We start from the raw sequence: 23,703 nt of genomic DNA, 5'->3' as shown, positions 1-23,703 counted from the left end.
CAGCATCCAGCACTGCAGACTCAACACAGGCAGAAAATACTTTCATCTCAGCTTCCAGGGCCATGTTGACCTGGATCCTTTGTATCTGAGGGATGGCAAGGCACAGGGGCCAAAAAGATAATCTTGGTTCTCTCTCTACTTAGACAAGTGAAACAGAAGTTAGGTTTGTAGACCAGTAAACAGAGGTCATCAAAATAGTTCTGGCAAATGGAACAGGTCGATTCTTGGTTGAATTTTTCTATTACTGTCTTTACCAGGTTGAATAGTGTCTCTCAAAAAGTCATGTCCACCTGGAACTCAAAATGTGGCCATATTTGGAAATTAGTTAAGATGAGGTCATATAGAACTAGGGTGGGCCCGAAATCCAGTTGTGACTGGTGTCCTTGTAAGAAGAGGAAAGGACACACAGAGACAGATGCAGAGGACAGAGGAAAGAAGGCCGTGTTCCAGTGGAGGCAGACAGTGGAGCAGGGCAGCTTCAAGTCAAGCAAAGCCAAGGACTGCTGGTCACCACTAGAAAGAGGCAAGGAAGGGACCTCCCCGAGAGCGCTTAGAGATAGCATAGCCATGCCAACACCTGACTTTAGACTACTAGCCTCCAGAACTATGAGACGGTAAGTTTCTATTATCTTAAACCACCCACTTTGTGGTAATTTGTTACAGCAGCTGGAGGAAACTAATACACGGTCACACATAGAAATTCACCATTCCAGGGCGAATTCACAGGCCACTGTCCTGTACTGGCTCCAACTCTTTGCCCAGTGCCAATTTGCTTCTCCCACAAAACTAAAAACACTCTAGACAGATAATAAGCCTTTTGACAGTCTCTGTGACCAAAGGGGAGGCACCTTAGACAGATCCTTATGGTCCACACACCACACAGCATGACTCTCCAAAAGAGTCCCCACCAAAGGGGCAGGTTGATGCTTTCCTAATTTCAGCCATGATGCTCTTAAATTGAGGCACTTTCTCCAGGAAGACTGAAGACTTCCAGCTGTATCTGACAGGATCTGGACTCACTGTTGCCCTTTTATTGGACAGATGAGATTATATCTTCCACCTACACCCAGCCATCCCCATCTCACCTACTGCTATTCGGCTGAATTGCCATTGAAAAGCCAAACAAAATAAAAGCAGGGAATTCACCAACCTATATAGGACTGTAGGATTTTTAGATGGTATGTCTGCAGGTTCCATATTTATTCAACCACCAAATAAAGTTTTATTTTGTACCTACTTTGTGGAGTAAATAGGTAAGGAGAGAAAGGGTGCTTGATGGCAATTAAGAAAGACTTGGATCATAGAATGTAGTTACTATTGCTTTTTGTGAGTTGAGTAGTATTTCCATTAATTTGTATACAAAGTTTCTTTCTTAGTATGATCAAAAAATACCCAAAAAGGAAGTCTGAATGTATACATTTAATATTTTGTAACATACACCAACAAAGGTTTAAAAAAGGACCAACTAGATAATATTTTCATTACATAAAACTGGAAAAGTCAACATTAATTATTTATAACAAATGCATTCAAAAGATCTGCCTGTATCATCTAGCCATAGAAACTGACAGGTCACTTTTTCCTAATCTATATATCACTGAGTCAAAATAGTCAATTCACAATTTATGTATTCCTGGATAAATGAGGGCTTCTCAGAGCAGGGAATTCATCAGCTGAATGAGATGATGCTCGCACGCACTGAATACATATGATGTTCTGCTGTTCTCCCATCTGCTCCTGCTTCTGTTCACTGCTTTTATGCCACCTACTCTGGGGAAGTCTGATCTGATCTCCCAGACTCAGGACCCCTCGTTTATGTTCTCAGAGTCTGATGTAGTCCTTCACAGCACTTACGAAAATACGTTAAACACTCCTCTGACGACCCCTTCAGTGTCTGTGTCCCAAGTACCTCCTCTAACGGCATGTTCTCTGTCCCCCTGTCAGGAACGAGCCCCTGCATTAGGGTCACACAGAGTGCACTGCCTGACGTAAAGTTAATGGGTTAGTATGTACAGCACAAAGGTTTTATAAAGGATCCTTTCAAAAATTATTTCCTCCTTTGCGTGTGAGTCAAGATAAGGAAAGTGGTTTCTATGGTGAAATGATGGTGCAGAAAAGGGTGTACAGTACTGAGGATGGCATGAGCCAAAGTGAGTTTCTGGGATACGAGGCTTTTATTTTCTTCCAGGGTCTGTTCAACTGATTGTTAACTCATCCAGTCAGAGCAAGGTTTCCCTTGCCATCCACACAATCATACCAGGCTCTCATCTGGGAGATCTCAGTTTCTAAAAAATAAGTTAAAGCCTTTCCTTCTTGAATAACTAGGTGACATTGACATCCGCCACTCACCTCTCATAACTGTGCACTGGCCTCCGTGGTCCCAGAGGCACACTGTTACCTCATTGTGCATCCCACAGTCACTCAGAGCAGGGGCCTCCCAGGTCCAGAGCCAATGTTTTGTTATTGATCCCCTTTCCCTTTCTCTCTCTGAAAAATCAGCTAAGAGAGTGGACCTATGCACAGGCAAAGGTGTCTACTCTCCAGTTTACATCACATGATTCCCATCCATGATTTTGTGTTAGACACAGTGATATGGTCCAAATACAAGGTAGGGACATTGGAAGCCTGAAGCCAGGGGGAGATGGAGCTGTCACTCACCAGCTGGGAGTGTCCATTCCTGGCCACCCCTTCTTCTGTCCACTGTCTCTAATGGGAGACACATGGAGCCCCAGTCCCAGACAGAAGGCCTCTTTCTAAAGACAAATTCAGCCTCTGGAATTCCAAAAATCCCAGATAATTAATAACTACCAGCTGAAGCAGCAGAGTGATTATGAGGGCTGAGTGGAAAGGAAGCCCCTAGACCAAAGAACATTTTTAACCACTTTTGGGACTCCATAAGGAGTGTAGTTGTCAGTGGTGAAGGTGGAACTCCCTCACAGTCTGGAGGAGAAACAGCAGAAGCCAAGGGGAGGGTAGCCCCTGCCTCAGTAGCTGGGTGTGCTTGTTGGGTGGCTGTATTCCTGCAGAGGGAGGACGGCTGGATGTGGCAGGAACCAGAAGAGGCTGTACATACTCATCACTTAACACCATTCTTACACCCACTTAGGGTCTAAGAGCATTTCTGGATGCTTCTTTAAAAGATGAGATTTTGGTACATAGGAGAAAGCAGCATGTTTTGCAAAGATGGTGGAAAACAGGAGGGCACTTGCATTGAGAGATCCTAGTATCTACTGATCTCATGCATTTCTGTTTAGCAGGCTATGCAGCTTTATAATTCAGTTTCTCTTCTTCTAGGCCTCCCTCATATTTTCACTCTTTTCATTGTTCCTTCTTCCTTCCTGATATTCCAAGATTCCCTTTTTTCTCAGCCTCCTTTAGCCACTCTTTTAGAGTAGGTCTGCTGATGACAAATCCTCCGAGTTTTCCTTGTCTGAGAATGTCTTGCTTTCCCCTTGATTCCTGAAGGTTATTTTCACTGGGTATAGAATTCTGGGTTGACAGTTCTTTCCTTTCAGCACTTGAAAAAAATGTTGTTCCACTTCATTCTGGGCTCCATGAGAAATCCACTGTCATTCCAACGGCTTTGCCCCTTGTAGGTGAGGTATCATTTCTCTCTTGCTGCTTCTGAGTATTTTTTTTCCTTGTCTTTAGTTTTCAGAAGTTTGATTAACCTGGCAAGGATTTCTTTGGGTTTATCCTGGTTCAGGTTCTCAGCTTCTTGAATCTATAGGTTTATTTCCTTTGCTAAATTTGGGAAGGAAGGAAGGAAGGAAGGAAAAGGAAAGAAGGAAGGAAGGAAGAGAGAAAGAGAAAAAAGAGAGAAAGAGAGAAAGAAAGAAACTCAACCGTTATTTTTTCTAGCACTTTTCAGCACCACTCTCTTCCTTCTTCCCTTTCAGGACTCCAAGGGACACAAATGCTAGCTCTTCTATTCTACCACAGACCGCTGCTTCTCTGTTTCTTTTTTCAACTGTTTTCTCTCTGTTGTTCAAATTGGGTAATTTCCATTGTTCTAGCCTCAAGTTCACTAATTCTTTTCTCTGTCTTACCCATTCTGCTGTTGAGCCATCCATTGAGTTTTTACTTTCAGTTAGTATATTTTTCGGTTCTAAAATTTCCATTTGGTTCTTCTTTATTTCCTGTATTTCTTTGCTAAGGCTTCCTATTTCTTTGCTTAGATATTTTATTTTTTCAAGTATGCTTATAATTACTCACTGAAGTATGTTTATGATAACTACTTTAAAATTTAGTTGGGAAGGGCTGCTTCATTAGAGTCAGGCAAGAGTGAACATTTAGGTTCCACACTTGATCTCTGCTGATAGGAGTGGCAATAAGCCTACGGTTTTTTCTGCGGTGTTAATTTAAAGTAGAGCAGTTATGACCTAAAAGTTTTCTGTCTTGCTAAGCTGCCCCTTTCTTGTCCTGGAGACAGTAGCCTTTTGTTAAGGCATTATTTTTGCCTGTGTTGACTGGCATTTCTGGGATACTGACTCCTCCAGCACCCAGTCTGGGATAGATGAGGCAAAAAGGAAACTCAAGGAACTCACCACTATGTCATTCTTCAGACAGAGAGGTCCCAACCTGGTCTGCCTTCGCTCCAGCACTCAGAGTCTTTTTCTGTCTGTTTTATATATAATGTCCAGGGTTTATAGTTGTTCTCAGTGCGAGAAATGAGGAGAATTGAGTCCATTTGACCAGAACTAGAACTTGATACTTGGCTTTTTCACAGCATTTGTAACTGGGCAGTTACAATTTCAGCAACTGCACATGTATCAGAAATAAATGTGCACCAACCAGAGGCTCATTTCCAGAGGCACACTACCTCCTGAGAGGAGATATTTCCAGGGACATGACAACCAATGAGCCATATGTTGTTTATTTGTTATTCACTTGCCAACTCCGGCTTTATTGATAATATCACTTCTGAGTTTCACAGCAGCCCGCGTGCCTCAGCTGTGATAGTTTGCTTCCTTGCTGTTCAGTATTTATCATGGTGATGTTGACTCCCTGCTCCTTTCTCCATCTGTTATGGTGAAATAGCACCCTGTGTTTTCATAATTGCATCCATGTTATCCTCCTGCTTGTCCTCTGCACCTCTGTACTTCGACTTTTCATCTTTCCTTACCTGGAGTTTCCCATTTACCCACATTTTAGGCAGACGATCTCATTCTAGTCTAAGCCACAGGCTATGCATTTGCCTTGCACCTGTGTGTTAGATAGTTAATTTTTGTTTTCAGTCCTGCTGTCTTCCTCACAACAACATTCCTAGAACCAGCAGAGTCTGCAACTCACCCAACTGCTAACCAGGCTGAAAAAGTAGACCTACTAGCATGTCATCTGTAAGATATAAAACTTCAAATGCAAACCCAGATTGTGGTCCTTTTTTTTCCAATGTTTTGTCAAATTGATGTCATCTACCTGAATATTTGGAAACATCTCCATGTGCCTTTCAAGACACATTCCACATTCCCCTGTTTTCCTTCTACCTCGCAGCTCCTTTTGCTGGTTATGCCCCCTCCCTATGAACTCTCACTGGATGATGGCAGGGCTTTATCTTTGGTCCTCTTCTCTTTAACATTCACTTCCTTGATATTCTCCAATCTCATGATTTTAAATACCCTCTACATATTAATGATTCCCAAATTTATATCTCCAGCTCAGACCCTGCTTCCAAACTCCAGAGTCACATATCCAATTTCCCACTCAACATCTCCAATTGAATGTCTAATAGACTTCTCAAACTCAAAATGTCTCACATTGCACTCCTGTTTCCCTTCAAACTTGCCCTACCTCTAGCTTTCCCCATTTAACAGATAGTCCCATGATCCTTCCGGTTGCCCAGGTCCCACTACTTAGCCTTATCCTTGACTCCTCTTTCTCACACATTCTCCCATTCAATTCATGACCTAGTCCTATTGGTTTCACCTTCAAAATGTAGCCTGCCTCTTCTCCTCATTTGCACTGCTGTCACTCCGACCCAAACCATCATCATCTTTCACCTGGATTACTACAAGAGCTTCCTAATAAGATGGCTTTCTTCCACCATTGCCCCTTTCCCCACAGTGCCTTCTTAACATTGCTATCACAATGATCTTGTAAAAATGCAAACCAGGTTGTGTCACTCCTCTGCTAGAAAACCTTCAGTGGCTCCCTATTTGACTCAAAGTAAAAGCCACGCCCTTTGTAAAGCTGTAAGGTCCCTATATGATCTACCCTCATTCTCTGACTTCCTCCCTTGCTCTTTCCTTTGCTCACTTCACTCTAGCCACAACAGCCTCCTTACTGTTCTTTGACGAGTCCATACATGCACCCATACCGGGGCCTTTGCACTGGCTGTTCCTACTCCTGGGATATTCTTACCCTAAACATTTGCTTGGTTAACTCCGTTGCCTCTTTGCTAAAGTCACACTTTCCCAGTAAACCATATTCTGACCAAGCCATTTAATGCTACAATCTACACCACCCTGCTAACTCACCCGATCTCTTACTGAGCTCTACATGCTTTTGCTGTTGTTATTTTTCTCTATAACATATTACCTCCAAACATAACACATAATTTATTTCTTGTTTACTGTTTTTCACCTATTTCTTCTGTGAGCATATAAGCTCTATGAGAGCAGTGATCTTCTGTTTTGCTCACAGAAGAATCCTAAGTACTTAGAAGGTGTTTCCTAAACGATTCAATAAATATGTGCAGAATAAAGGAATTAATCTCATTACAGTAATGCCTCAACTATTCAGAGGATATTTATTAGGAAATCTCAGTCTTTAAAAAAAAATCATAGAAGTGAGATCACGTAGCACCTAAGTTTAAAAGGTTTTGTGTAACCAGAATTGAGCCTAAAAATACTAAGACTCTGAAATTCATCTACTTTACTCAGAAGAGAAATCCTCAGGGGCAAGATGCATGTAGTCGTATTACACCTACAGTTCCAACAAACTACGTTAACCCGGATTCTAACTCCAAAGGATCAGAACCAGGGTATTCTGTTTGTGCAGGGGAAGGCGTCCAGACAGACACCTAGAGAGCAGCAAGCAGGCAGTGACAGCTCCTGGGCAGCAGGGAAGAGTCAGGCAAGTAAAACAAAAACAGGCAGAACTTAAAAAAAAAAAAAAAAAGCAACAGTGGGGCATTTGGTGCAGAAACAGATAATCCACATACTTCAAAATCACCATTTTATAATACAGGATGCTAACTTATGTTCAATAAATTGAGCCTCAATCATTAAGTAAAGGGGAAATGATACTCAGCATGCTTTGGAACAGCAGTCATATTAAACATCACTTATAAATACCATTAAAAACCATTTCTACCAGAATTACTAAATTATGTCGTGTTTCAAGGATTAATTGGGATAAACTTGTATGAAATTAACTTCTCTTTGATGCTGGGTAACTGAAGACTCACTGTAAATAACTATCCTGTTTGGTTTTCAGCCATTTGTTTATTGTTGTGTATCCAGAAATTAATCTTATGTTCTAAAACAGAGCAGTCTAATCAACTTTGAGATTTCAGCAGGTTTTTGGAACTCTGGGTAATTTGAGGTTATTAGAATTTAGAAAACATGTACCAAAAATCCTTAATTGGCCAAAATATTCAGGAAATGGTATGCCCTGGGGATTAGGGCTCAGTTAAAAGGCACAAGTAACATTTCCCACATTTTCTACCCTAAGCCTTTTTTTCCCTTGCACTATCTGCTAACATTACAAGGAACATACTTGAAACACCATTATAGTGGAACGGGGATAGGGTTTCATCCCATCTTGGTCCCTGGCGCTTACCAGCCTTGTGACCCTGGATGAATAATTTAACTTCTCCAAACCTCGGTTTTCTTATTTGTAAAATAATAGCTGCTCTCTCTTAACATCTTTACAAAAAGTAGTTCGAAGATACACAACAAAACTCTTACACTTCTTCACACACATTAACTAATTTTAGTTCTATGAATATCTCTATCTTAAGAAAATAATCTAAAACATAGGGAAGACAAAAGGTGGTGGCATCATTGATAACAGCAACAATCATTTTTAAACAGCATAATTCTCCAACAATAAGAAAACTTGGGCTATGTGATCCACATGAGTTCAGCCAAAAAAAAAAAAATCATTATTTACAAAGAATTTTAATAACCTAGGAAAGTGGTCACCCTATAATGTTAATTTTAAGGGGCATGAAATCTTAAAGTATGAGCTCAAACAGGTTAAAAAATACTCATACAAAAAATACTGTAGGAAAACACGCTAAAATTTTATGACCATTTATTCCTGGTTATAGGGTTTGAAGAAATAAATGAATAATTACAAGCTAGAAATGCTTTGATTTGGCCCCAATTAAAATGTACTTCAAATCACAGTTCATCACCTTTCATAAGTGCCTGTCACTCCCCCTGGGAAGAAGAAAGATGTGTCAATGTGTGTCAACTTGTAATACTCTCAGGAAGAAGCAGGGTGTGTGTGCCTATTGTCAGTGCTCAGCTGCAAGCTCTCACAAACCCAGGGGAGAGAAAAGGATGCGGTGGTAGCAACTGCTCACGTGTCCCACCAAGGAGTCGTGCTGCTGTCTCAGATCCTGCTTGAGCATATAAACATCAGTGGGCTTTTTTTTTTTTTTTGGTTTGTCTTCTTTTCTCCTGTAATTTCCTTTATTATCCATTTTTCATTTTTTTAAATCTCAATTCACTCAATATAAATCCTACAAGATAAAACTCCCATCAATGAAGTTTCTGCTATATAATTATAAGTAGAATTCAGCACATAAAATGAATTGTATGCCTGTGTTGCTTGTCTTGATTCGAAAGAAATAAATTCAAATGCTATTCTATTTATAGCAACACACTTCTGCGGCGGAATTTGACTGCAAAAGTCTTTATAGGCAGGTAAAAAAATCAATAGTAGGCGAATAAATAAAAGAAAATCAAGGTTACCCAAACTAAAATGGAAAAAAGAGATAATTTTCCAGCATTTTCAAAATCATTTCACCCTATTTTATTTCATTACTCCTCACTTCCCCTTCTCACGAATACCTCTACTCTTCCCCTAAATGTGATGAATGCAATACACAAATTTTAAAGTTATTTCAATTTTTCAATTTTACTACTTTATGATTCTCTTTCAGGTAACCCCCAAAATATCAGGCTTAAGTAATGTCCACTTTTGATTTCTGTGAGCTTCTCTGAGGAACAGTGTCATTGCTTGTTTGTCCCATGGATATTTTGGGTTAGGACTTCTAATGACAGAGGCCACAAAATATTAACTATCTAAATGCAAAGGGTGTTTTAAAAATGAGCTTTACTTTAACATCCATAATTTGTTGTTTGAATGTTGAATTCTAAAGTGAACCTCTGAAGTTGTTAAGATAAACACCCAATGAAGTGTTGAAAGGTACAAGCAAAGCAATAGAGATAATGTAAAACTCAATTGAGGAGAAGATAAGGTGAATTCACAAGCTGGTAACACACAGAAGATGAAAGCACGGTTGTATCCTATTCCCAGTCAACCAGTTGGCCTCCAAGTTTGGCCGTATGCGTCAGAGATCTGCCTTATAGATGAAGCTGCCTTATTATACGGTCCCACTGGTATTCTTTGTAACTGCACATTTCTTTATCAGTGGGGGCTCCCAATTTATGCTCTGATGACCCGGATAATTAAACTGAGACTTCTGGTCTAAGTATTTAAATTATTTTCCGTAAATAAAATGTAAAATTTGGTTACTGGTTAGACCGCTCTAACTCTACAAATCAGATCTCCAAATGCCACCGAGGAATATTTCTGCTGCATGCGTGGTACCTAACATCAGCACAGACACTTAAACAACTCTCAAGCTGTCTTCAATTTTTGATGAAAAAAATGTGTAAGTGTTATTGCCTTATCATTTAACTACTTGATGAGGAAAATATAAGAAACCAATACAAAAACATTATCAAAAGGCAGATGATGGAACAATGATAGAAAAGTTGTTTAAGATAGTGAGCAAATCCTCAAGACGAAAAATTGCTAGTGCTTATAGGTATTCAGGACCATTTTCTTGCTCTGCTGCATTTGTCTGAGAGGCTTGTCTTAAGAAACACTGACCCCACAGAGGTACCAGATGAATTCATCACTGATAAAACTAACAGGCTAAATATGAAACCCAAAAGTCCACCATTAGGATGGGAATGTTGATACCACTATCAGTTAGCCGTCAGCACCCAGGTCAACAGAGTACATTCAGTACCTTTAGATGCTCACTTAAATGATGGTCCTTTTTCTGATGTATACGGTACTCATGAGTTCTCTGGGGATAGCTTTCTTTTTTCTCAAAAATTATTATAATGAAGAACTAAAGTGAACAGTATTTTAAACATCTTTAAGTAATAATATTTAAAGGATAAACCAAAATTTCAAAGTTTATCCTTTTCACCATTTTCTGAAATTACCTTTGTCTATTACGTCAGCAAAAGCAATAATATGCTGTAGGCACTGTAAATGAAACACTCAGTTTTTCTCCTTCTTCCCTACCATGGTTCTCTCCTGTGAGTCCCCTTTACTGCTCACACAGAACGCTTCACTTCTGACACTTCTGGTCATGAAATGGAGGGGGTAGTCACCACCACAACAGGCAAGTCTCCGACACCAGCTGGGTGTCCTACAATTTAACCCAATTCTGAGACTATCTACCTGGAGATAGCATCAGATTCACAGACTATGCCCCCCCAACCCCTACTTGACAGTTGCAAGTTCAGTTTATTACCTGTGCTTTTGACCAACCAAGTTATAGATCAGAGGCTCCAACAATCCTCTCCTCAGGTTCGATTAATTAGCTAGAAGGAGTCACAGAACTCAGGGAAACACTTAGATTTACCAGTTTTTAAGGATATGATAAAGGATACAGATGAGAAGCCAGATGAGGAGATACATGGGACAACGTCTGGAAGGATCCCAAGCATAGGAGCTTCTATCTCCATGGAGCTGTGTGTGTCACCCTCCTGGTTATGTTCACCAACCCAGAAGCTCTCTGCACCTCCTACTATTGGGATTTTATCGAGGATTCCCAACGTAGGCATGATCAATTATTAACTCCATTTGCAGCCCTGCTCTCCTCTCTGGAGGATGCGGGTTGGGGAGCTGAAAATTCTAAGCCTCTAATCATGGCTTGGTCTTTCTGGTAACCAGACCCCATCCACGAGCCATCCAAGAGCCTACCAGGAGTCGCCTCATTAGGACAAAAGATGCTCCTAGTACTCTTATCACTCAGGAATTTACAAGGGTTTCAGGAACCCTATATCAGGGACAGGGTCAAAGATAAATATTAGGACAACAGATGTTCCTCGTATTCTTATTACTGAGAAAATTATGAGTTTTACGAGCTCTGTGTCAGGAACAGGGGGCAGAGACCAATGTATATATTTTACATTGTCTTACAGGTACTTTCTTAAAATAAGGCCATGTAACCAAACAAAAGTGCAGTATCAGATGTATTCAGCCTGTGTACTCATCACAGGCACTAGCATGACCCATGTTCTCTAAAATACCCCACCCACCTATTTAGGAAAGCATGGATTACACTGATTTAAATTCATACTAGATGGTCTCTCCATTCAAGGTCTTTGATCAAATGTACCTCTGCAGAAACCTTCCCATTTTCCCTTGAATACCACCACCCCTCAGTTTCTTTCCCTTTTCTCTACTTTGTTTTCCTTCACTAGTCTTACCACTATCTAACATTGTAGTATAGATTTCTCTGACTCCTTACTCCATCACACAGTATCCTCTTACTTTTGGTTCCAGAGCATTTACTACTACCTAAGTTTTCCTATTTTGCTCACCACTATATTCCTTACTACCTGGAACAATATCCAGCACATAGTAGGTACTCAGTTTTTTGAAGGACTGACTGAATTAATTAATGTCTTCGCAATTAATATTTAAATTCATGAGATCAGGGACCATGTCAATTTTTCTTACTAAACTATCCCCAGCAAGAATGTCTGGCACATGGGAAGTAGAGAGTAAAATATCTGAATGAATGAATGAATGAATGAATGAAAGAATGAACAGTAGGAAAGGAGGTGACTAAGACTATATTCTTTTCCTGCAGCACATCTGGGTGGAGGAAGGAAGAAAAGAGCATGAGACAAGGAGAAAGACTGAAAAAGTGGAGTGACAAAAGGTGTGGCAAGGGACACTGGAGACAGAACTTGCTTACACCCAAAGTTTGTTTAAAGAAAACATCTAAGATTGAAGAACTCAACTTTTTCTGGAATATGTTCAATAAATAGCCAATCAATGACTAGAAGACTAAGGCTGCCAGAGCCTGAACACAGGCAAGATATTAATGCCTTCATCTGAGGTTTAAACAGAATTGAAATGTCATCTACAATATCAAGAATCAAATGATTAAGTTCCAAGTAATGTCCACTGACCATCAAAGGTCTTTTCAGTTTGCTTCAACATCTCTAACAATTCAGCCTTTTCTAAAGGGTCTTTAAAAATTATTTTCCCATTTAATTAAACAAAAGAAAGGTTCTTGAACTTTTAACCAATGTATAGGTAATAATTCTACTGAGCAAGTCATCTTATTTAATATACTTACATTTTACGATCTTACTCCATAGAACGGTTTTCAGAAAATTAAATTACTCATTTCAAGAATGCTTCAGTGCAATTAACACACATACCTTTGTTTCCATGGTAATAATCACAGGGGACAAGCTCTGTACCATAACCTGGACTCTTGACCACCATTTGTCTGTGTGTTTGAGAGGCACCAAAATTCCTCCTTAAGAATACACCCTTACCCCCACATCTTCACAGAGAAGGACTGGACCACCATTCAGACATATATCCTTGTTTGGCTATCAAATGAGGATGTAATTTTCCTCCAGTTTGGCTGAGTCCAAAATCATATAACTCTTCACCTAACCAACAGTACAGAATAACAGCACTCCAGGTATCTACTGGAAAATATTACTTCAAAGTCATTGCTACCCAATTTTATTATCAATAGCTCAGGTGTGAAAAACAGTAATTATGGAGAACTTTCTGAAAGAGAAGTAACCCATCCATTTCTAAAACAGTCTAAAATCTATCCTGGGACTGAATTTGACCATCAAAAAGTTGTATATTGTATTCCCCCCCTAGGAGAAATATTTTCCTATAATGTCCCTTTGGCATTATGCTGTCAAGATATACTGAGAGCCCTATGAAGCCCATTGCTGAACTCAGTTAGGGTGTTGTAGAGGATTTTGTTTATCACTCTGTACAGTACCTTAGCCATGAAGTTGAGGAGGTCAACAGGTCCCAGTATTTCCTATGCTTACTTAGCATATTAATAGCTTGATTCATTATTCTTCTCCGGCAGAAATAGTTTTCATTTGTAAACACTGAACAATGAAATAACTGTGCTTCCTTCTTTGTGGTGACCATGAGAAATTATAACTTTAATGCTCTATTATAAAAGAAGAAATGTTTAAAATTAATTATCTAAGTTTCCATTTTAAGAAGCCAGAAAAAGAGAGTAAGTTAAGCTGAAGGTAAGTACAATAAAGGGGGGCGGGGGGAGCAGAAATCAATGAATTTCTCAAACAGTAGAGAAAATCAACTAGAAACTGGTTCTTTATAAAGATTAAGAAAATTGAGACGCTCCAAGCAAGACACACCAAGAAAAGAGGGCAGACACAAATTACTAATATGAGATATAAAAGAGGGAACATCACTATATGTAACCTGAGGGCATTGAAAGGATAAAAAGGGAATACTAGGAACAACTCTATGCCAATAAATTTGATGTCTTGGATGAAATGGACAAACTCCTTGAAACAACTTATCAAAACCGACACAAAAAGAACTAGAAAACCTGAGTAGTCTTCATCTATTAAAGAGACTGAATTTGTCATCAAAAAGCTTCCCACAAAGAGTAGTCCTGTATCTATAAAACACTTCAAGAAGAAATAACATCAATATTATACTGCTTTTAAAAAAAGAGGAAATAAAAAACATAGAGGAAAAAGAAATGTCTCCTGGTTCGGGGAAGTCCCTTCTCACCCCTTCTATTTCACTTTGTCCTGGAAATCATGTCCATGCAATAAAGCAAAAAATAATAATAATAATAAATAAATAATAAAAGACATAAAGATCAGAAAGAATAAGTAAAACTGCCAGTATTCACAGACAATAAGATTGTCTACATAAAAAATTCTGAGGAATCTACAGAACAATCATTCAAACTGAATCACTTGCCCAAAGTTACACCATTAATAAAATCAAAACTGGAATTTGAACCAAAACAGTCTGGCTCCCAAACTCTTAACCCCTCCGCTATGCTTTCTACTTAGGGAAGATCATGCAGCTACACTTGCATTAGTCCACAGATCTCAACACAGCCACAGTAAGTCTTGGTAGCCTCATTTGATGGTTTGGAAACACAGGTTCAGAAATATAAACAACTTCACCGAGATTGCATGGCTAGAAGGTGGAGGTGACAGAATTTGAATCCAGGTCTGGCTGATCCTAAAAAAAAGCAGATTTGAAAATATCATGTTTTCCAGATTGGAACAAGGAAGCAATGAGATGATCTAGATGCGGATGATATGGTCCTAAAATAAAGCAGTAGAAAATAGAGGCCAAGAGAAGAACTGGTGACTGGTTAGGTGTAACAAGGGATGTAGCAAAGGGAAGACACAGGTAACGTCAAAGTTTTGAGGACGAGAGTGGTCATGTCATTAATAAAATAGGAAAGTAAGGAGGAGAAACTAATGGAGAAGAAAGTCAGGAAAGATGAAGTCAGTTTTAGACAAGCCGAGAATCAGCTTGTTAGGTTGGGGACAGTTTTCACAGCAAACGATAGAAAACCTAACAGAGTAGTTTCTAGAAATAGGGTGTGTTTTTTCTTCACAAAGCAAAAAACTCTGAAGGTAGGCAACTACTGACCTAACTTCAGCAGCTGAACAAAGTCAGAACTGGAGTCTGTTTCTCCTGGTCCTTCCTTCTGGGATTACAATGTGATTCCCACAGGCCCAGACCTCAGGCAGTAATTCCAGGCAGAGGAAGAGAATAGAGTGGTGTCAAATACGTCTGCACCTTTCATTAGTAAAGCAAAGCTTTCCCAGAATCCTCTAGCAGACTTTTGCTATGTCTTATTGGCCAGAAGTGTGTCACAGGGCACCTATGTCACAGGGAGGCTGGGAAAATAAGTGTTTTGTTTTCTCTATCAAAGGTAGGTGAAGGAAAGCAATTATCTGCCCCCAAATATTAATGGGGTATTTGATGTGGGACTATCCAAAGGAGACAAAAATGCATCTGGTCCAGAAGATAAGCCAAGGATAGAGAGTGTTAAGTAGTCTGCATAATTAGAGCACAGGAAATGAACAGGTGCTCCAAGAAAGAGAGTGCAAGAAGAGGAAAGAGAGTAGTAACAGCTCTTTGTTTTTCTGTTCACGCAAGGGAAGCAAGCGATGCACATGGATGCAGCTGAGTAAACACAGCACCCAGGAACCTCCACTCCAGCTAGTAGAATTGTTTGCTTTCCTATGTGTGGCTGGGACTTTCTCTGTCAACCTCCCCACCCAGTTAGTTCCATCCTCTTTCTCTTTCCTCAGTCTCTCAGCATTCCCAAGATGGTCTCTTCACTCTCTTTCCCTCAACTATGAATTGAAGGTCCTGGAGGGAAAATTCACTCTTCGCTGCCACTGTTCAGGCACATAAAGATGGATTTAAACCTAACTAAGTAAACTGAGCCGCGTTCCAGGTGGGAAGGTGGAACAGGATAAGAAGCAGTGACTCTGGAAGGGCTACAAAATCTTATAAACTCATAGGAAATTCAAACTAAAAGGGATCTGCCAATCCCACCCTCATTGGAAGAGCCAGAGGTCCATTTGGGGGACCCCAAACTAAGACAAGGAGGTACAATTTGCTTTGCTGTGCAACACTCATCCTCTAATGACTCTCCAGACTCCCAGGCTATGTTTAGGAGTCCAGGCTGCAGGGCCAAGGGTGTGATGGACTGGGTAGCTTCCTCTCAGGCCCACTGCCCTGTAAGCACACCATCCTCCATGTGCCTCCAGTCTGAGGGAGTCCAGCTCTGGCTGAATCTTTCCTTTCCTAAATCCTAAAAGGGCAGGTAGAATCAGCACCACAGAATTTAACCCTGATCACATATCAGGGTATGTTGTCCTCTGATTGCTCCACACGTATGTCATGGCTCCTACATTTTGGAGCTACAATGAGATGTCCCTCAAAAAGTTGTAGATAAGATAGTGCCCAAGCTGGAAAATAGTACACAGATATCTCAAAAAACTAAAAATAGACTTACCCTATGATCCAACAATCCCACTCCTGGGCATATATCTGGAGGGAACTCTAATTTGAAAAGATACATGCACCCCAATATTCATAGCAGCACTATTTACAACAGCCAAGACATGGAAACAACCTAAATGTCCATCAACAGATGACCGGATAAAGAAATTGGTATATTTAAACAATGGAATACTACTCAGCTATAAAAAATAATAAAATAATGCCATTTGCAGCAACATGGATGGACCTGGAGATCGTCATTCTAAGTAAAGTAAGCCAGAAAGAAAAGAAAAATACCATATGATATCACTTACATGTGGAATCTAAAAAAAAAAAGACACAACTGAATTTATTTACAAAACAGAAACAAACTCACAATCAGAAAACAAACTCATTGTTACCAGTGGGGAAAGGGGATGGGAAGGGATAAAATGGGAGTTCAAGATTTGCAGATACTAACTACTATATAGAAAATAGATAAACAACAACTTTATACTGTATAGCACAGGGAACTACATTCAATATCTCGTAGTAATCTATAATGAAAAAGACTATGAAAAGGAATATATGTATGTATATATATGACTGAAACATTATGCTGTACACCAGAAACTGACACAACATGGTAAACTGACAATATTTCAATAAAAAAGCCACTAAATAAAATTATATATATACAAGAAAAAAAAAAAAGGACAGTGGGCAAGCATTGAGGGGAGGGTATATAGCTCAGTGGTAGACTGTGTGCTTAGCATGCACAAGGTCCTGGGTTCCATCCCTAATACCTCTATTAATAAATAAACAAAAATAAATAAACCTAATTACCTCTCCCCCTCAAAAAATGGAAACATAAAGACAGTGGCCAACCATTAAAGTTTAAAAAAAAATGTTGCTAACATCACAAAAAGATCACTTGACATTATGTAACTCATAAGATAAGTATATAACACTTCTGTGAAGGACTGTTGCCCAAAAAATCGTATCTAAATCCTATCAAGCTCTAGATCAAATATCAATTTACAGGTAATACAGGGGACAAAGGGACATATTAAAAGACACCACGGAGATATACTTAAAATTCAGATTGCAAAATGTTACCTGTTTCTTCAACAAATTTATTACAAGGAAGAAAAAGAGACAGCTAAAGGGAGAACCCAGAGATTAAAAAAGACCTAGGGACATGTCAACTAAATACAGCTTATTTGGATCCTAATACAAGCAAACTGCAGAAAAGAAAAAGTTATGAGATAAATGTAGAAATTTGAACTCTGACTAGCTATATTAAGGGAACTAATGTCAAATTTTAAAATGTGTGGAAACACTATTTTTAATAAAGCCCTTAGCTTTTAGAGATATATACTGAAATATTTACAGATAATATTACATGAAACTTGCATCAAAATAATCCTGGGGTAGTGCGGGACAAGTGAGGATATAAATAAAACAAGAGTAGCTGTGAGTTGAGACTGTTGGAGGGAGAAGAGGTGGGACAAAAAAATTATTATACTATTCTTTCTTCTTTTTGTATAGTTTGACATTTTCCATAATAACTTTTAAAAAATAATAGAGTAGAACAGAGCTATGCCATGTCATTTTTTTCCAAAAAGTGTTCACATCAGCCAAGAAAATGAAGAAGGAGCAGCAGACGAAGATGCTGATGGTGCCCGGCCAAGCCCTTCTTAAGGCAAAGGGGGCCAGGGCGAGGACTTGCCTGCAAGCTTGCAGAGGCTGCTCCATCCAAAGGAAGAGGATGCCTCTGGCTATCTCATCCTGATCCCAGAAGTACTTCCTACAATTAGGGCGCTGCACTGAAGCTGGAGATAAAAAAATGAACACAATACAGAGACTGGCATCAAGGGGCACACAAACAGAAGTAAACAGCAACTGTGATGAAGTCTGACTCGTGTTACTACATTGTTGGACAGAGGGTGCTATGCGAGTACACAGGATGCTCCTCTCACTGGGAGAGGTGACGGGCAGACTGTCCTGAAGCACTCCCAGAACTGTCTTCTGATTATAATTCAATTCCTGGGCCCTGTCGCTCTAGGAAGATAATGAGCTGGCCAGAAGTTTTAAGTGTCCTGATCTCCTGGCAGCTTTGCTTCTCTTTGTAAATGCATAGCACGGCCTTCTAATAACAACCGGGTTTCCACACAGCTTGCCTAGAGAAGGAATACATTAGCCAAAGTCAGCATCCACTTCTCTGATGTTGTTTTCAAATTAATGAACTGTCTTTCTGGGTTTTACAGTCTCTGAGAGTTTGGTGCCTATGTATCTGTCCTTGAAAAATGTATTAATTCTTGATGTGCTGACAAATCAGGATTCCAAGATTGCAAGACCAGCCCCGAGCCCTGGGCAAGGTCATCCCTTGGGACCTGCCTGGGTAGGCACCATGCTTCTCCAGTGACAGCCTTCTGCTCTGCATGCTTCTTTGATCTTCTACATTCCTCAAGGCTGGGACCGTGTCTGATGCTTCTTTATAATCTGAGTCATCCTCTCTCATCATGTCTGCTATGAAGCATTCTGGCTTTTAACAAATTTGTTCCTTGATTTCTTTCACTCTCATTCAGCCCCATCGAAATAGCTCACTCACCATCTATTTGGGGATCAAGTCAGATGCAAAGACACTGTGTAAGAGGCAGTTTTTAAATGAATCATTATTAAATTTTTAAATTCCTTGGCTGTTTTGAAACACATCCATACCATGTTAACTTCATTTTCTATTTCTATGATCGCCAGTGGTCCTCAAATAAGCTGATCAACCAAAGACCTCCCTCCACCTTATACTTCTACCAAAGAACAAGAAACCAAATACTGTGAACTCCTTCCCGAAGCCTTCTTTCATCTCCTTCTTCCCCTTTCTTTCATCTCCAGTGGTTTCTTAGTCAATTGCTTAGATTCTTTCACCAGTAAACAGGGGATGGCAAACTTTTCTTCAAAGATCCACTTAGTAAACACTTTAAACTCTGTGGGCCACTCTGCTGGTCGCAGCTACTCAGCCCTGCCACTGTCGTGTGAAAGCAGCCACAGGCAATATGTAACCAAATAAGCATGGCTGGGTTCCAATAAAACTTTGCTTACGGACACTGAAAGTTGACTTTCATATAAATGTCATGGGTCACAAAATATTAATCTTCTTGTGGTTTATTTCCAACCATTCAAAAACGTAAAAAACATTCTCAGCTTAGGAGACACACAAGCAGCTGCCAGATATGGCCATCATTCGCCAACTCTTGCTCCAGAGTGATGAATACTGGCAGTGATTCACTATATGTGGTCCCTTCATAACACTCCCTTCCCAACCATGAGAATTTCAATCTATAACGGTTCTTAAATCCAGAGGTGGCAAAACTTAAAATCTTATGAGAACAGTATTTTCACTAATATTAAAAAATGATCAGCACATTTTTAAAAGGCATCTAAGATTTTAAAAAGGCATTTTAAAAAAGGCATTTAAGATACATATCTTAAATCCCAAATAGTGGAGTACTATGTAATATGTTTCTAGTTACCATCCCTGCTCAGAAAAAAACGGTAAGGTCATCAAGATGTGCTAAGCTTGTTTTGCTTTAGCAATATTGTCTGCTGAGACTTTTTTTCAATGTATTTTTATCCATCCAAATGTTCAATGTCTTTCTGATTTTAAGGTTAATATTCGTACACTCTCATCTTCTTGGTCCCACCATAGGCCAAGAACTTGGACGCTTGATCCATAAAAAGCTCTGGATTTTCTTTCTTCAACCTAATCCACATATCTACATATTTTTAACCCCTTCCCCACATGTAAGCTTATATAGCATTATAAGTCTATGGCAACTTCCTAGGCACATTGAGTGAACATTTCTAAGGGATTATTTTCCTCGTTCTATTTTATTTGTTTCAACTTTCATTACATGTTTCTCCACTCATGCAGACTTTCTACTTTAACTCCCCTTTTTACTTCCACCCCCTCAGTTGCTCTTTGTCTGGCTGTCCACAGCAGTTGTTACCTGCATGACGCATATATCTACGCTACATTTCCCAGCTATGGTAAAGGTCCCAGCATCATTTCCCCAAACAGGACATCAGGGTTCAGTGTACCATTTTCTCTTTGTTTATGTGTGTGCTTGAAAATGCCCATCATCAAAAGTTTTAGTAAAACAGTGCATGTGTTCCTATAATCTAGATGTGGTCACAAAAGGAATCTGCGGATTAGAAGAAATCAGCTTATTTCTATGCCACATCTGTGTGTCTTTGTTCACACTGCTCCCTCTGCCTGGCATGTGCTCCCAGAATTCTCTGCCTGATAAAGTTCCCCTCAACCTCCAAGGTCCAGGCAGGAACCAGTGGGAAGCACCCCTGGCAGAGCTGAGGACTCTCTCCCCCGAAGCATTTCATATATCTCCATTAAAGCACTTATCATTGTACTGTGGTTAGTTGTTTATGCAGCTGTCCCACCCCCATCTGCCCACCCCAGAAGTCAATAAGCAAATCACATCTTCCTTTTTCCTGCATCTCTAGTGCCCAACACAGTGCGTAGAATAGAGCATCAAGATGGCACTTCTCAGAAATATCAAGGGTGGTTGTCCCAGAAGGAATGACTTCAGGGGGCTTCCCCCGACAACTTCCATCAGCACCCTTAATCTTCCTCCTCCCCTAAAAAATTAACACACAACCTAAGTAAAAATTCAGCTTCAAAACAAGTACCTTGAGACCCTCTTACAGTGAGCTTGCCACTCTTAAACTCTTCTTCAAAGAAATTCTAGCATCAACACTGCGGAAAATGCAAGGTTCTCTTAACACCACAAAATAAAATTTTCACATGGCACCTCACAGTACTCGAAGTACTTTCACGCTTTTTTTTTTCTCATTTGGTCCACTAATCCTTGGTAAGGCAGATAGTTTTATCCTCATTTTTCAGACGCTCAAGGAAATAAAAGTGACGTGTCCAAGATCAGAGCTGGTGACAGCTCTGGGCCTAAAACCCTTAATTTATTGATCTGTCTACTCTCCTGCACTCCAGGAACACTAGGCCCAGGATCTATGCAGGATTCCACCCCCAACTCCACCCCGGGAGATTTTTACCCATTATGAATGGTGGTACTAGATTAGACTGTGGCACTGTGTTCTAAAAATCCATTCCAAACAAAATCATTTGGGCAAATACACATTATGAAAAGAGTCAAATACATTCCACTTGTGTCAGAAATGCTCTGATTTTTGCTATAAGTACTTAAGGGTTGCCAGTGAATTACTGACTGTTCAAAAAATGACATTCCACACATTTCTGCAAAAAGAAATATGCAGCCTATTATTTAAAAAATTCACTCATGATGAAGCACTACTATTTATAAGATAAGTACAAGAGCTTGATTTTCTCTTTTTTGATAATTCATCTTTCCTAAACTATTAAATTTAGATTAATTATAATATTAGCAGGCTCCTCACTTATATGAGCTCTTAATTTTTCTATATAATTCCATGTGATTTAACCATCACTTCAATTCTCTATTTATTGCATGCATCTCTTCTAATATTAGTACATATCTTCTTAGACGTAAATAGGGCACTGCCTGCCAAAAAATCTTGCTACTGTGTGGTAACTGAAAGTAAAAATTATTTCTCAGATATATTAAGTTATTCAAATGAGCCACATTTAGCTTCTCTCAAATTACTTAATTTTTTTCAACAAAGGCCTATAATAGTAATGTATGCAGAGCACGTCACACTTAAGATTTTCAAGTTTGATCTGGTTATGAGTCTGCTAATTGTAAAAATTTCAATATGGCAGAGAGCAAAATATTTCACACAAATGCAAACAGAGATGCCATGCAGATAGCTGCAAGACATGAATCACTGCCCTGCTGCATCAAACTCGAAAATCAGAGGCAGTTCACTCTGCAAGATTTCTTACCCAGTTTTTAGAAGTTCAGATGCATCACCTTTTAATCAGGGTAATAAACTATAATTGCTAACATACTGTGTAATGTTTACTGCTAAACCCACAATCTGGACAAACAGAAAATTATGCTGTCAGAGCCCGGAAACAACTGCAGTCCGCTGTGACACACAGCAGCCTCCTTACACAGGGCTGTCTTTGGGACTTAACGCTCTACGGTTTGAATTTTTTAAAGTAAGGGTCTTTTCCTTAGAGGCTAAGACGAAAACAGTCTCCCGCGTGACCTTCCTAACACAGACCTTGAACAAACGACTGCGGGGGCAGAAGCTGAGAATTTCAGAAGGCACTTGACAGCTCCACTGGGTCCTTCACACTTGGCTTTCAGGAACAACAACAACAAAAAGCATGTTACTCTGCACCTGCCTCTCCTCTCACCCTTCTTAAAACTTAAATTACATTTACCCCTAAGGGTCTGAACAGCCGGAAGAAGGTAGGAATTTACTCCTCTGTCCCGAGATGCCGAGGAAAATAACCCCCACCCAATTTTTAGTTTTTGAAGGAACCAATGCAGAGCCGGGAGTCTGAGGGGGGCGGGGGCAGAGGGCGAGGAGACTGTGAGGGAGGGACGGAGTGGGGGGCTGGAGGGGCTCCCCACACACACTGCGCCGCAATTTCTCCACCACGTGTGAAAATCTCGTGCACCGGGCGCCCCATGAGAGGCCGGGGTCTGTGTCCCCTGGTCCAGGGCGCGGACCCTCCGCCTCCTCCCCGCTCGGGAACCCTCCTTCCGCGGCCCCGGCGGGCGTCCCCGCGGGGGTCTCCGGGCAGGAGCAGCGCGCAGAGTCCCCGCCGCCGGGGAGCCCTTCCCCGGCTACCTTTTATCCAGGCAGGCGATCCACTCGGCGGAGGAGGAAGAATGGGCAGCGTGTGCAGCGACCATGTTGGGCAGCGGAGCTCGGTGTCCCCCGGCTGCGGCGACCTCCCGCGCTCCTTCAGCCTCCGCCTCGTCTCCGCCTCGCCCGCCGCGCGGACCCGCTCCTCCCCGCCCGCCTCGCGCCCAGCGCGGCGGCTACGCGCCCGCCCTCCCAGCGGCCTGCCGGGCGGGGGGCCGGCGAGGGGGGGACCCGAGGGGCGGGACGCGGGGACCGCGCTGCACTGCGGCGCCTGGCGGGGTGGGGAGGCCCGCGGTCCCGCCCGCTGCGGGGAGGGGGCTGAAGGCGACCCCGGGTGGCCAGCCACCTGCGATGCGACAGGTGGCTTCTACGTATGGGGGAGACCAGGGCCCCACCCCTCACCTCCCAGCCTCTGAAGCGTGGAGAGAGGGAAAGCGCAGCGGGTGGGGTGAGGGTGGGGGTTGGGGGGCGGGGGGACGGGGGGGCGGGTGTCGGTGTCTATATATTTTTCATACAGCAAATACCACTAAAATGGCTGCTGCCTCTCTGTTTCCTTAGAAACCCATTAGTCTTCCTCAGCAGCTGTCAAAACTTGCTGGCGGTTTCTTGCTCACCTTTCCTGTTTCCCCTTTAAAAAGGGATGAAGCGGAGAGCCAG

The 23,703-nt window shown here is 41.0% G+C and overlaps 1 protein-coding gene across 4 annotated transcripts in view; it reads right to left on the bottom strand.

Moving 5' to 3' along the window:
• The window catches only part of RAPGEF4 (Rap guanine nucleotide exchange factor 4), a 272,690-nt gene extending 249,432 nt beyond the window's left edge, over nt 1–23,258 (bottom strand). Inside the window, exons 1-3 of one of the 4 annotated variants that reach the window (XM_072961173.1) lie at nt 23,029–23,258; nt 17,987–18,089; nt 13,247–13,426 (exon numbers count right to left, since the gene is read on the bottom strand). In XM_072961173.1, the coding sequence (XP_072817274.1) occupies nt 13,247–13,404 (158 nt within the window). In that variant the 5' untranslated portion in view covers nt 13,405–13,426; nt 17,987–18,089; nt 23,029–23,258. Of the gene's footprint in view, nt 1–13,246; nt 13,427–17,986; nt 18,090–23,028 lie in introns of those variants that run through there. The other 3 variants (XM_072961165.1, XM_072961164.1, XM_072961166.1) reach the window with 3 other exon arrangements.
• Between the last annotated feature and the right edge of the window lie 445 nt (nt 23,259–23,703).

Source organism: Vicugna pacos, chromosome 5, assembly GCF_048564905.1.
Source record: "Vicugna pacos chromosome 5, VicPac4, whole genome shotgun sequence".
Taxonomy (NCBI): Eukaryota; Metazoa; Chordata; class Mammalia; order Artiodactyla; family Camelidae; genus Vicugna; species Vicugna pacos.
The sequence above is the reverse complement of the archived record's forward strand: the minus strand, read 5'-3'. Positions and strand labels throughout refer to the sequence as shown.